The following is a 13,934-nucleotide window of genomic DNA, read 5'->3' on the forward strand; positions in this document are numbered from 1 at the left end:
GTGGATAGCTCCACCAACAGCGGATGAAGGGACGTCAGAGTCTATGATGAAGACGCTCAAAAGCTTAGAGAAAGGATCGGTCAGTTGGGCTACAGAGGATGAGTGGATTATTGAGCTGCCCAGTCAGCAGACGTGGAAGCCGCGGCAGCAGGACAAGGAACAGGCAGCTTTCTGGCCAACTTATAGCTGGGAAGGCAACCCCTGGATTTGTGACGCCACTGGTAATATGCTTAAGCGGAACAAGTTCACCAGGATTCGACCATGTAGGCTAGAGGAGCTGCAAATGCGCCGAACCGCAGTCAACAGATATACGATGAACATACCGACCATGGCAGGCAAGATGCATCGGCAAGACAAGATGAGAAAATGGGGGCTAGCAATCTTGCTTAGCTCCCCGGTGATGGAGATAGGCGACGGACTGGCTATTCAGAGCAAGCTTCAGATGCGGCACCCCACCAAACTGGAGGCAATTTACCAGTGGGAAGCGACTACATCAGGACATGCAGTAGGGATCAGTACAAATCACGCGACCGGAGATCATCACAAGATTGAGCTAGTCCAACAGCCAGACGGGATACACTGGAAAGTGGACGAAGGCCAGGAGGAGGATGAACGAACTTGTCGGGACATACAACATCTACACCGGCATGCCGAGGAAGGAAGCATTGTATTCTATGCGCATCCGCTGCTACATGGGTTTCCATGGAAGGTCCCAGACTCGATCGCTAACAAACATGTCTGCAAGGCACTGAAGAAGCAACCTTTCAAGAAGTACTGTGGCGATGGACCTAGTCTAAAAGGACAGTTGGAGAGGCTTGCTCAAACGGTACAGAACAGCAAGTGGCAGGAAGCAGTGATGCAGCAGACACCAACTCAAGTCTGGCAGCACAGTCATGAGCTCACAGCATACCAAGTGTGGGTAGGATATCGCGTGGCTACTAGGCAGTTGAACCTCTATCACGAAGATCGCGCAAGAGACAACAGTTGCAGAAAGCTACAGTGCTGCAACGGAATCAAAGAAACGATAGAGCATATCTTTTGGAGCTGCCCAGCGGCACAAGCCTGTTGGCAGAAACTCATCGGACACTGGATGGAGGAAAAATGGAGTGGGAAGCAGCTGGAGCTCGTGATGGCAAACTGTGCCAACAGGAAAGCACCATCAATGTCAGCAGTGACAGCGGTGAGACTCAGAAAAGAATATCCAGACACGGAAGAAGAGATAGTCACACAATGGAAACGGCTATGGCGCATCATGAGCAGCGTCTGCATCACCATGCTATGGATGCAGAGGAACCGAGTCATCTTTCAGCACGAAGAGATCAAACTGGAGCAGAGCACACAAGAATTCTGGGCAACAGGGCTTCGACAAGTGAAAGCATTGGCTAAGCGGGAACGCCGACGCCCAGACATGATACTAGAAGGGACCTGGTTGCTTCTATGCTGTGCAGCTTTTGAAGAACCACCACGAGAGCAGTCTACAAGAAGGACAAGCCCCGTACAACCACCGCACTCGAATGAGGAACCGGCGTTGCTAACCAGGCTAAGGATCAATCAGGCATCTAGAAGTACTAACAACTAAATAGATCAACCTGTCTCTCTCTCTCTAACTTATAGGCAAGCGTTCATTGCGGCTTGAAAGGCTTGGACGACACCTCTGGCGAGTGTCTGCGCGTCTGGGGCTCCATCCAGAAAGGGAGCGTTGGGCGAGACCCCTCACCCACCAAGCTGTTTGCGCATCGATGCGAGTGTCCTCCGACGCCCTCCAATGTCCTCATGAGGGGTGGATCGTTTGTCGGCGGTCCAATTCCTTGTCTATCGTGCAGAAGGACCCTCAGACGAGCCTCGGACCTCAGGCCGCGTTTCTCGCTTGCTGTTCACGTCCGCTTGATTGTTGCCCTTGCACGTGCCGCCCTTGCATGCGATACATAGCTCGACGCCAGTTATTGCCGCTCCATGTGCAAATATTATCTTCGTGGAAGCAAAGCAGGACTAAATAGTTTGTTCTTAGTTTATGGAGACGAAGATTTCCGTGCCAACGCTGAAAGCTTACTCTGCAGTAGGATGGAGCGGGTCCTCCTCAAAGTCACCGAGCCACCACAGCACGTGGTCCTTGGGGCGACAATAATTGGTCACCGCATTGGGGCACACGCGAACTCGGCACAGAGGGCAATGGACCTCGAACAACAGCCATTCGGAGATGCATTCACGGTGAAAAGCGTGCTTGCAAGGAAGCACGATCGGCGAGTTGTCCCCTTCGGCGCCCTCTGGCTGGTGCTCATGCTCCATGTCCACGTCGAACAGGCAGATCATGCACTGCGGCGACTCAGGCGCCGAATCCACCGTCGACGCGTTGGAGTGGAAGCTGTCCGTCAAACTCGCTTCATTGCCTTCACTCAAGGCAGCCTGGTAGTTGTCAATGAAGACCTGTAGAAGCGACCGTCTATCGGCGTCGTTCTTCACGCCAAGGAACTTGAACAAGTTCGTTGGGAGGTTCCGACGCGCGTGGAAGCACTTCATGGCACTGCCTGGGAGCAGCACACAGCGGAGCATGTGCATCAACACGTTCTCAAACTTGTTCTTGCGACTGGAGATTGTGCCCGGGCTCGTGGACATGACGGCAAGGCGTTTCTTGGGAAAGCACGCCGAGACGTACTCGCGCACAGCTTGGCACGAGCCGGAGCACTTGCGATCGTGGCACGTCCACGTGTCCTCCAGCTTGCCACGGAAGTCGACGAATTCCGAGTACCGGTACGACACAGTCCAAGTGTTGTTGGTAGTCAGGCTGGACAAGGTGCAGTTGTACACGACATGGTCCGCTTCCATGGAGGTTGACGACACGTGAACGAGCAGCGGCAGCTCCTGGGGAATGTACTGGCGCAGCATCTTGAGCGAGTACGTTTTGCTCCGACTGCGCTTCTTGGTGGGGTGGAGTCCGCTCCTTGGGGCCGAGACACACGCCGAAATGTTCATTGTCGTACGAGTATTCTTCTGGGACCTGGCCGACAGCTCACGAAGACGTCAAGATTTTGCACCAGGTGGCAGCGACACCACTTGCTTTATAGACAACGAGCAAGTTGGAAAGTGCCTCATGGACTGAAGCCGCTCGCTCATATCTCTCGTGCCGACCAGCGGCTCGAACGGCTTTGATCACACGATCCGTTGATCGCAGCGACCGAGTGGGTGGCGCCGACAGCCACGGACTGTCTTTTCCGAGCCTTTCGGGCCGAAATTCGGTCGGCGTGGCGTGCGCGAGTCAAAATGACAACTAGTCAGGTTGTCGCACCAAGCAGCGCGGTCGTGACGCGCTCGATTGCAGCGCCCAATACGTGTGCAGCAAGGGGTCTACCACGGGCGGCAATTGGACAGAGGAGCCGCGTCATGGCCATGTGTCTTATCCCTGGCGGCTTTTCATGGTCGCATAGATGGCTCGGGGAGTGGAAATGCCGTTCAACGATGCCGCCCAGGAATCTCCCGGCGGCCATGTGACCGCCGCTCCTGTTTCTCGCCCTGCGAGTGTCTCGAACGGAGGCTCGCGACTTGGAATGCTCACACGAACACGCCAACTGCTGGCCAAGAGGCGGTGGAGGACACCGAGCGCGAGGAGGACAGCCCATCCCCTTGAGTTCTGAAGTTTGCAACGACGGGGTGCGCCGTTATCAGGCTGCGTGGTGAGGTCGCCCGTCGAGGAGTCGATACCGTGTCCCCTGCACCTTGCAAGAAGTGTATTTCGACAGTCCCAGAGGGCTTGAAACCCATGGACGGCACTCCTGCTACGGCTCACGGAGCTCATGAACGACACGCTCGTCATGGCCAAGAAGGAGGATTTTGACGTCTTCAACGCACTCAGCCTCATGGACAACATGGAGTTCCTCTAGGAGCTCAAGTTTGGCCCCGGAGACGGCGACCTCATGTACTACCTGTACAACTGGCGCTGCCCGCGGATGGAAGGCAACAAGGTCGGTATCGTGCTGTGCTAAGGTAGTATGCGCTGAGTCGAGTCGAACGAAGCTGAGCCAGGACGCAGTGGACAGGTCGACCGGGAAGGTTGCAAGGCGCATACACCGGGACAGGCAAAACTGCAGACGAGCTCCTCGGCGTGGGTGGGCTCAGTGGCGGGCAAGCTAGGAAGAATACTGACGAAAAGCGCGGCAGCAGGCCGTATCGATTTCGTTGGGTGAGTGCGTAAGGTCGATAGATGAAGAAAATGGCAGTTGGCTCATGGGACCGCTGGGAAAGATCCTTACAATACAAGGGAACGCTGCTGGATGTGATCGGTCTTGTTTGCTGCGGTTTGTGCTCGCTCATCTGATAGCGCTCGCGAGTCGTGTCTCTCTGTAGGTGGTCGAACAAGCAATCAACGCAGACGCATCGACAGCAACGCTCGTCTGGGTCTGGGAGATACATATCCCACCAAGCCAGTCCCGCAAGATGGCGCTGTTGTATGTGCGTGGCGCACGACATCGCGCGGTGCATCCGATCGATGGCTTTGTACTCTCGCTCGGCGTTGTTTCTCGTAGCGCTGCAGCGCGGTCTGGCAGCCTGCCAACCCTTCTTGGCCGTCATGCCTTGGCGCGCATGTCGTCGACGTGTACGTAGTGCACGGGCTCGCGCTCTTTCGCGACGCCGCGTCTTGCCGGGATCGTCTGGCAAACGTCTGCGGTGTCAAAGCGACCCAAGTGTAGGCGGGAGCAGAGCCGGGCGTAACTTCAGAAATGATTAAGATCGCGAGCCCATCACTCGTTCGTCTGCAAACCAAACGTCTCAATGCAGGCTCGCACCTGGGCTTCTCAGAGCGCACGACAGGCTTCCGCAGAAGCTCCGTGCTCGCCAGATTCAGATTCTCGTGCGTAGTGGCGTCACGTGCGCGGCAGCCGCCACTAGGATGTCAGCGTCCATCGATGACCGACGGCGGGGTTAAGATCAAGAAGGATGGGCTGCTCCTGACGACAGCAAGCCGTGGCACAGGAGGCGCTGTTAAACAGACTCGCCCCTCCCCGTGCACGGACTTGGCAACTCGCGGAGCATTCAACTGCAGAGCTCGACAGCACACCAGAGGAAAAAATCTCGGCGAGGCTCCACCTACCAACCGCGGGTCACACCCCTTTGCGCATTCATGGCGTGAATCTCATACCCACCAGCAAAGCAAAGCGACGGTCTTATCGCAGCCAGCCAGTCAGCGCAACTTCGTAACACAAACCGCATCTGTCTGGTCGACGACGACGTTTTCGTGTTTTTGCCATCCTGAGGTTTTCTACGGTGCGGCAGGAAACCTTACGCACGTGACGCGTATGCTCCACCCAATGCATGGTTTCCTTTGCACGCCTTCGCCGCGCTTATTGGCGACCGCGCGTGACGTCACGGGAGTCGTGCGTTTGGTGCTTGGTGAACAGGCGTGGAGCCCCGCACTATGAAAAGGGGCAAAGCACGTTCAGGTTGTCGGCAAGGCAGGTGCAGCGGCGATAGCAAAGCCCGCCAGAACAGTGACGCGTAGCTGCCGTCCAATTAATGCTAGTGCTCAAAGCACTTGTTGTCGATCATTGGGGGGTCACTGGGGGTGCGTCACAACGGCCTTTTACCCTGAGCAGGACGCTCTTGACTGTCTCATGTGACCCTGGACTTGCCTGCACTTGTTGCCGTCGTTTGCCCAGACAATCTTTCGGGCCCGGGTTGTTCGACTCGCTTATTTTTGTTGCGTCGTTGCCAAAGCGGACTTCGCGCTGGTGAAAGCCGCGCGGGGTTTCAGCCAGTCATTCATTCTGCAATTTGCCACCTACCGGTCAGACACGAACCGAGTGGCAAGCCAGCCGTGCTGAGTTCCAGCAACCATGAACAACTATTTCGTTCCCGAGCCGAACTCCACCGCGCAGCAGCAGCAGGACCCGCAAATCGCTGCGCTCGAAAAGCGTGGCAACTGCAAGAACTACACTTTGAAAACACTGGCCGACTGCGTTCGCCAAGACCTGCCTCTCCGAGTGAGTGTGTCTTCGGCCACCAAGAAGGAAGACTACGTGGTGTACAACTGCACGGTCTCCAGTGTGACCACCAAGAACGCGTGGGGTGTCTCCTACCGCTACTCGGAGTTCCTCGCCTTCCGCAACAAGGTGGGGGAGCTCTGGACGTGCCAGGAGAAGGACTGCTGCGGTTCATGCGAGGCCATTCGTGATGTCATGGCCGCGTTCTTCCCCAAGAAGCGGCCGGCAGTCATGTCGACCTGGTCCGGGGTCGTGAGCGACCGCAAAACGAAGCTGGAAAATGTGCTGGTGCATCTGCTCCGCTGCGTGCTGCTCCCTGGCAGCGCGATGAAGTGCTTCCATGCACGCCAATACCTAGCGAAGAACCTCTTCGAGTTCCTCGGCGTCAAACACGAAGCCGACCAGCGTTCGCTCCTGCAAGTCTTTGTGGACAACCGCCAGCCCGGCATCAAGAAGTCGGCCACCACCACGGATCTGTCGATGCTGGAGCACCAGACCAACATGAAGAAGTCGTCCACCACCCCGAACTTGTCGTCGCTGGCTACGTCTACCGACGACTCCACGAACGTCGAGCAGTGCATGATCTGTCTGGACGATGTGGATTTGGATACTTCTCACGAAATCGGCGTCAGTGGCAACTCGCCGATTGTTCTCCAGTGCAAGCACGCCTTCCACCGCGAATGCATTTTCGAGTGGCTGCTGTTCCAGTCCCAGTGTCCCACGTGTCGAGCTCAGGTGGGGCCTCCCGCCGTGACCAACTACTGTCGGCCGAAGAACCAGGTGCAGTGGTGGCTTGGCGACTTTAAGGAGGATCCGTTGACTTCTGCGCCCAAGTAAAGCGTAGGATTTCCTAGAGAACTGCTGAACGAAAACCATGCGTCAGATTCATTTATTTCAAAACATATTTACCGTACAGTGCTGGTCTGCGTTGTTCATATAACAATTACACATAGATCTTCGTGCCTGGCGGTCAAGGGGGTCAAGGGGGCCCACATATTGATGCCAGAACTTGGAATCTGCTCAAGGTGAAGGAAGGTCAAAGATGCCGGTCCAAACTGCCGGAAAAGGTGGCAAAGACAAGATCAGCGGAATGCACGGATCGCCGGTAGATTCTCGCTAACGTTAGCAGGACTGTGGAGAGAGCAGCCGCCACTGACAAAGAGGCCGCACGAGCCCGCTGTAATGACCAGTCAGTACGCATGGACGCTGGAAACCGCGCTCGTCCTCTGCCTGCAGAGAACTGTGCCGACACGTGGGCTCCATGTGGCTCGATCAGGGGACCAGCAAATTGTAGCCCAGCTCGCAAACTCTGCGGAGTCACCGATTTGGCAAAGGCAGCCTTGTATGCTGGTCTATTCGGTCACCTCGAATGGCGACGGCAGCTGCCTATCGTGGTAGGACATCGGTTCTGCTGGAGGCAACAAGGCATCGAAGCAGCGCTGACCAAATTGGCTCGATCTGTGGCTGCCACAGCCGGGTCAGCTTCAGATTTGATTAATGGCCGATACTGTATGCAAACTCCATCTTGTTGCTTTTTTCTGCTGTGAGAAATGTGGCGATGACATTGCCCAATGCACATGCTCACAGTGCTCGCTACTGTACCTGAATGCTGCAGTCCATCTGGTCCAAGACTCAGTTTGGTCCAAGACTCAGTTTTCATCCTGTGCCAGTCGTTTCGCATACAAAAGCAAACCAAGCATCGTGACGACAGGCTCCGCTCAAGATCCGTGGGCATTCCCAGTGCGCTCATGGCCACGACGCCCGCAGAAGATCCGCCGAAGCGGAGATTTTCCGCCACGACTTGACACACAGGCGTTATCTCGTGCACGGCCGAGTTGGGTTCGACGCACTCTGCCCAGTCGCTGGCGTGCATGGACTTGGCATGTCGGGAGTATTCGAGCCGCGCGCGGTCACGACGAGGAACTGACTCGTGCATGAATGCGTGCGCCATCCAACACGCGCGCGACGCGTTAAACCCGCCTCCCCAGCGCCGCCGCTGCAGCCACTGCTAGCCGGCGAATTCACCTCCGCATGAACTCGCCATCGATAGGATGCGTCTAAGTCGGTCGCCGCGGTGGTGATGCGGCGACTGCAGCTCGCACGTGTACCGTAAGACGATGGGCCACTGTGGCCGAGCGCGAAGCGACCTGATCTCGCCCGGTCACATCGCGCGATCGCCGAAAATCGAGAGCGAGCGTATGAATCTCGCGTGACGCGCACCGTCGGCCCAATCACCCGGTGCGGAGCTTATCGCGCTCCCGATCGATTGGCGGTCGGGAGGAGCCCCCGCCGCGTCACACGCTTTGGTGCTTGGATTCCCGGTCGTGATCGTCTCCTGTCTCATGTTTCGGGGTCGACTGGGCAACGAGTCGGCACCGACCGTTGCTTACTCGCGCTCCAGGCAAACGAATCTGCGCGTAGCCGAGGCGCGGAGTGTCCCGGCCACCAAAAAGTTTGGATATGCGCGATGCGATGCGGGCTACAAAACTCTGCGCGGCCGAGCCGGACTGCCATTCCGCAATTTACCACCAACAGGTCAGTCTAGCAACGAACCACCGCCCCACCAACCATGAACGGATACTTCGTCCCGCAGCCGCACGAGAAGCCGGCCCCGCGCGCGCCCAAGCGACCGAACTCCAAGACGTACTCGATGAAGGAGCTGCGCCACTGCGCGGGCAGCGAACTGCCGCTGCACCTGGACGTGAGCGCGACCAAGAAGGAAGAGGGCTACGCCGTGTACAACATCACCACGTCGAGCGTGTCGACGCAGAACAGGTGGCACGCGTCCTACCGGTACTCGCAGTTCCTGGCGTTCCGCAACCAGGTGGAGGAGGTGTGGACGTGCCACGACGACAAGTGCCAGGGCTCGTGCGAGTCGCTGCGCGACCTCCTGGAGGCGTGCTTCCCGAAGAAGGCGGGTCTCCTGTCGACGTGGTCCATCACGGTGGAGGACCGCAAGAACAAGTTCAAGAACGTGCTGATCCACTTGCTGCGGTCGGCGCTGCTCCCGGGCAGCACCATGAAGTGCTTCCACGCGCGTCAGCAGCTGCCTCCGGCCCTGTTCGAGTTCCTGGGCATTGAGGACGACGCGGACAAGCGCTCGCTGCTGCAGGTGTTCGTGGACAACCAGCAGGGGGGCATGAAGAAGTCTGCGAGTCACACGGGTCTGTCGTCGCTGGAGCACCACGGCCCGGGCCTGAAGACGATGAGCTCGATGAAGAAGTCCGCCACGACGCCGAACCTGGCTCAGATGGAGCTGGAGGCGGAGGAGAAGGGTGCCGTCCCCACGGTGGAGGACCCGCAGTGCATGGTCTGTCTGGAGGACGTGGAGGACCACATGCACGCCGAGGGTCCGCAGGGTCTCGTGACGCTCCCGTGCAAGCACTCGTTCCACCGCGAGTGCATCTTCGAGTGGCTGCTGTTCCAGTACCACTGCCCCATGTGCCGCGCGCAGGTGGGTCCGCACGCCATGACCAACTACGCGTGTCCGAAGAAGCAGGAGCAGTGGTGGCTCGGCAACTTTAAGGAGAACCCGCTGGAGCGCGACACCGAGTAAGGCTTTCTCCCCATGCATATCTACCTCAGAATATTTAGAAACAAATAATTTATCGGCTTCCATTGCCTCCATGATGTTTACAAACGTTTGGCCACTGTTCTTCACTTCCATTTGTTGCGGTGTACTTAGCAGGCGATTGTAAGAGAGGCCATATGGGTACAATTGTGAGTATCTTTTCGAGAAAGCATTGTCATTTGAATCATGAAAGTAGGCAACACGGTCGGTGCTGGCGAAGGAGACATACCATTAGCGTTATATACTTCTACAGCGCAGACGCAGTTGAACGATAGTGCGCGAAAAATGCTCTGTAGAAGCACCCACAGCTTCATGGCAGCCGAGAGAAGGCAAGCTTGCTCGAGGTAGATCGATCAGAGGGGGACTAACCCAGTAGTTGTTATGGCGATCGAGCGCATGCTGCAGCGTCGTGCGTGGGGAGGTAGATCGCATCGTCCGAGGTCACCGTGATCATCACGAGCACGAGGCTGGCGAGGCAGCGGTGATGATCGTTGCGTGAGCCGGCGGAAACGGAGGAGGCTGCACCGTGCACTCCCTGCAGCTTTGACTGAATTGGCGGAAACCGCCACAAAGACAAGCTGCTCACTGCCGGTTGCACTGATCGCCGGTAACTGTAGACAAGCTACGCATCAAGCCACGAGTCCCGGCTACTAAGTGGCCCACTTGGGGGGCTTGATGGGTATCGAACCAATACTGCCGTTGCAAATTGGCAATTGTTTTTGCTGAATCAGTTCTTGCTGAGCAAGCAAACTTCACAACAGGTAAGATCTTCTGTCAGCGGTGCACCGACCCGGGTGCTGCGATCCACAGCATGCAGCAGCACTTTGATGGGTATTGGTATCAGCTCGGCCGACGCAGCCGTTTAAGGAGCGGAATGGCGGCTAGCTAGGTAACGAACGATACGAATCTAAACTCTTTCCTGGGTCTCCGCCACACGTGCAAGTTTTGGCCGGGGCTACATTCATGTATTATTTACCGCCGGTGTCTTTCACACAAACCGGTTTTTAGCAGCGATACGCATTACCATGCCTTTCACGCATTGCATCTCCTACCTTGCCGCTCATTGTGCCTGCACTCTGGCTTATGGCGGGGTAGGACTCCTTGACGCAAGTCCGTGGTGGCGGCGGCAGCGGCGGGGGACTATGCAAGTTCTCATCCAGCACCACTGCGAGACGCGAGCAATGAGTAGCGGGTTGCAGTCGGACGGACGCTATGCGCTGTCAGTGCCCGAGCCACGAATAGCAGGCAGGCAACCTTGGATCAGGCTGCGTGGGGCCAAAACCCGCGCTTCTGTGTCCTCGAAGATCGCCGAAAACGGCCAACCCCGTTGTCAGTGACACGCCCCTCGCTGCAAAGTTGTTCATCGTGCACATCTGCTGATGGATGGCACCGCCGCTCCTTCTCGAAATCTCCCCCCTGTCTCACGTGGCAAGGATCAATCTTTTGCTCGCCCGGATCGAGAAGAGACGAGCCCACGTGTCGCCGAATGCCAAACTTTCTCGCGTGTCGGCGGTGTGGAGGGTGGCCCCGCCAGCGACGACCCATTCTGCATTTCACCAGCAACTGGTCAAGTTAATAACAAACTACCGAAACAACCACTACCAACCATGAATGGCTACTTCATCCCCGAGCCGCACCAGAAGCCCACGCACCCCGATGATGAGATGGACGGGCCGAACTGCAAGACGTACACGCTCAAGATGCTTCGTCAGTGTGCCGGTAGCGAGCTGCCGCTGCGCGTCAAGGTGACGTCCACCAAGGCCGACGAGGGCCACGCCGTCTACCACTTCGCCACCACGAGCGTGACGTCCATGAACACGTGGCACGCGTCGTACCGATACTCGGAGGTCCTGGCGTTCCGCAACCACGTCGAGGAGGAGTGGACATGCCACGATGACAAATGCTCGGGCTCGTGCGAGTCGCTGCGTGATCTCATTGAGGCGTCGTTCCCCAGGAAAGGTCTGGGCATCCTGTCCACGTGGACGCACACGGTCGAGGACCGCAAGCTCAAATTCAAGAACGTGCTGATCCACTTGCTGCGATCGGTACTGCTCCCGGGCAGCACCATGAAGTGTTTCCACGCTCGTCAGCACCTACCCAAGCACTTGTTCGCCTTCCTCGGCGTGGAGGCTGATGCGGACAAGCGCACCCTCCTCCAGGTGTACGTGGACAACCACCAGGGCGGCATCAAGAAGTCCGCGACGACGGCCGACCTGTCCAAGTTGGCGCACAAGAGCTCCGTGAAGAAGTCGGCAACAACGTCGGATCTGGCCTCCATGTCGGTGGCAGTGTCCGCGACCGCTCCCAGCGAGCTTTCGCAGTGCATGGTTTGCCTCGAGGACGTTGGACTGCATGTCGACGGAGAGGGCGCCCATAACGGCGAGGCGCGCGTCGAACTCCAGTGCAAGCACGCCTTCCACCGCGAGTGCATCTTCGAGTGGCTCACGTTCCAATACCACTGCCCGGTGTGCCGCGCGCAGGTGGGTCCTTCCGCTATGACTAACTACTGCCGACCGAAGAACCAGATGCAGTGGTGGCTGGGCAACTTCAACGAGGATCCGCTGAAGGCGGACACTGAGTAGGCAGGCATATTGAGCGTTGGTCTGCACGTAGAAACACTAACTTAATCCCACCATCATATTTACTGCAAGGTGTGAGAGTCGTTTACGAATATCCAGAGCTATCGAAACTTCTTTGGCGATTTCCTCAAGAGAAGTAAGCGTGTGGTTTGCTTCGTCTTGACGCTGGATACTTTCACGAGTATCCTACTTCCAGCTGTGACTACGGGATAATTATCAAGGCGACAAATACATTAAACTTTTCCCTTCTGGCCTGCATTTGAGGAAATTACGGTAGTATGAGACCCTGTTATCCCATAGCTCAGAGCCGGAAGAAGACACATGCGAAACTGGGCGATGCTGAGGACAACCTGCTGGCGCTGCAGCGACCGAATGCTCTCAAACAATTCAGGTGAACTCGCGTCGTTTATCGAACGTGTCGAGGACCCTCGATGCTTCACATTGAACTACAGCACGTGCGCTTGATGGATCAGCACTTCACCGGTCTGTTTCCCCCTTTGCTTGACATGTTCCAGATGCTGCTTCACGAATACCAGCCCGGGTCACTACAAGTGACGGCGCAATTGAGCTTTCTTCGTGCAACGTCACGATGACAGCCTCCTTGAACAGCTTCTTCTTGGCGCCATCGAATAGCAGCACATATTCCGGGCGTGTTCGACACCGAGCATATGCCTGCAGGGCTCACTTGAAGCATGATACATCGACGATCCCTCAACATTCACGCTTTGAAGCTCCCACGCGAGACTTTTTGGACTCAGGATGCTGGCAAACATGCGCACAGCGTTTTCTTGTAGGTACAGAACTGCGATAAAAAGTGGAGTTTCGTTCCGGTAGTTCCTCCAGCAAGCATTCACCAGCTCAGCTATCTCGAGATGCTCATGTTTCTCACTCTCGGCCCCCGAGACATTTGAACTTGACATCTCTACGTCTTTTGCAGTTGGAACGACAATGTTCTTCTTTGCCTTAGCTCCTTTCAGCAGCGAACTCGTTATGGTACTGCCAACGAAAATGGCAGCATCGGAAGGATGCAGTTGGTCCTCGAGGATTTGGTCTAGAAGCAACTGCAGCATTTCCAGTTGTCCATGGGCCGCAACGGCATGAAGTACAGATTGCCTTTTGCCAGCTTCACATGAACACGTATACAGGATCCGAAGAGAGATTTGAATTTCGTTGTCTTCGGTGCTTTGCGCGGCCAGTGGCTTGACCACAGCGGCATTGTTCCCACCCACAGTAAACGTTCTCAACTCCAACCGGAGCAGGGAACGCACCTCATCGACAAGTCCGAAGCATCCTGCCCAGTAAAGTAAATGCTGGCCGTACCGAACCGCATCCTGGACGGTGACCCCTTTAGCTTTGTTCTTCTGCAGATGCTGCGGGTTGCGAGCGTTCATCTCGCCCACGTAGCGTGTGAGGTGAGCTCCGTTCGCGAGGAATTCGTGGATGAACAGCCTCAAAGCCTCGACATGATCGAGCCGAAGACGCCAATGTACATACTCGATATTGGCTTCGCCGCCTGCAGACGGTGTATATCGTTGCAAAGTAGCTCTTCCATCTTTCAATGCAAGCCCACGGCGCCCAGCGATATCAACCGCGCACAAATCGTCCGTATCGGTCAGAAGCGGAATGGCCAGCTGCGTTTTCGTGAATCGTTGCGTGCCCGATCTGCTCGTGATTCCCGTTGTACGCGCCCCAGTGCAGGGGTATCCATTTGTTGTTTCGCTTGGGCAGATTGGGCTGGTCTCCATGTGCAGCAACTGCCTCGTGATTTCCAATCCATCATCCACGTGCTTCACATTGTAACCGCAGCCGAAG

General features: G+C 56.6%; 4 protein-coding genes across 4 annotated transcripts; 3 read left to right on the forward strand and 1 right to left on the reverse strand.

Moving 5' to 3' along the window:
• Positions 1-2,046: 2,046 nt before the first annotated feature.
• KRP23_12545 (uncharacterized protein) lies at positions 2,047-2,970 on the reverse strand (the record flags this gene model as incomplete). Its single annotated transcript, XM_067883176.1, has 1 exon — positions 2,047-2,970. One exon carries the CDS (start codon positions 2,968-2,970, stop codon positions 2,047-2,049), a length of 924 nt encoding a protein of 307 aa, XP_067739453.1.
• Positions 2,971-5,825: 2,855 nt separating this feature from the next.
• Positions 5,826-6,809, forward strand: KRP23_12546 (uncharacterized protein; the record flags this gene model as incomplete). Its single annotated transcript, XM_067883177.1, has 1 exon — positions 5,826-6,809. One exon carries the CDS (start codon positions 5,826-5,828, stop codon positions 6,807-6,809), a length of 984 nt encoding a protein of 327 aa, XP_067739454.1.
• A 1,732-nt stretch (positions 6,810-8,541) lies between these two features.
• Positions 8,542-9,528, forward strand: KRP23_12547 (E3 ubiquitin ligase BIG BROTHER-related; the record flags this gene model as incomplete). The annotated part of the gene is made up of 1 exon (XM_067883178.1): positions 8,542-9,528. One exon carries the CDS (start codon positions 8,542-8,544, stop codon positions 9,526-9,528), a length of 987 nt encoding a protein of 328 aa, XP_067739455.1.
• Positions 9,529-11,150: 1,622 nt separating this feature from the next.
• Positions 11,151-12,125, forward strand: KRP23_12548 (uncharacterized protein; the record flags this gene model as incomplete). The annotated part of the gene is made up of 1 exon (XM_067883179.1): positions 11,151-12,125. One exon carries the CDS (start codon positions 11,151-11,153, stop codon positions 12,123-12,125), a length of 975 nt encoding a protein of 324 aa, XP_067739456.1.
• Positions 12,126-13,934: the final 1,809 nt, after the last annotated feature.

The sequence above is a fragment of the Phytophthora ramorum genome (assembly GCF_020800215.1).
Source record: "Phytophthora ramorum isolate Pr-102 chromosome Unknown Phyram_PR-102_s0015, whole genome shotgun sequence".
NCBI lineage: Eukaryota > Oomycota > Peronosporomycetes > Peronosporales > Peronosporaceae > Phytophthora > Phytophthora ramorum.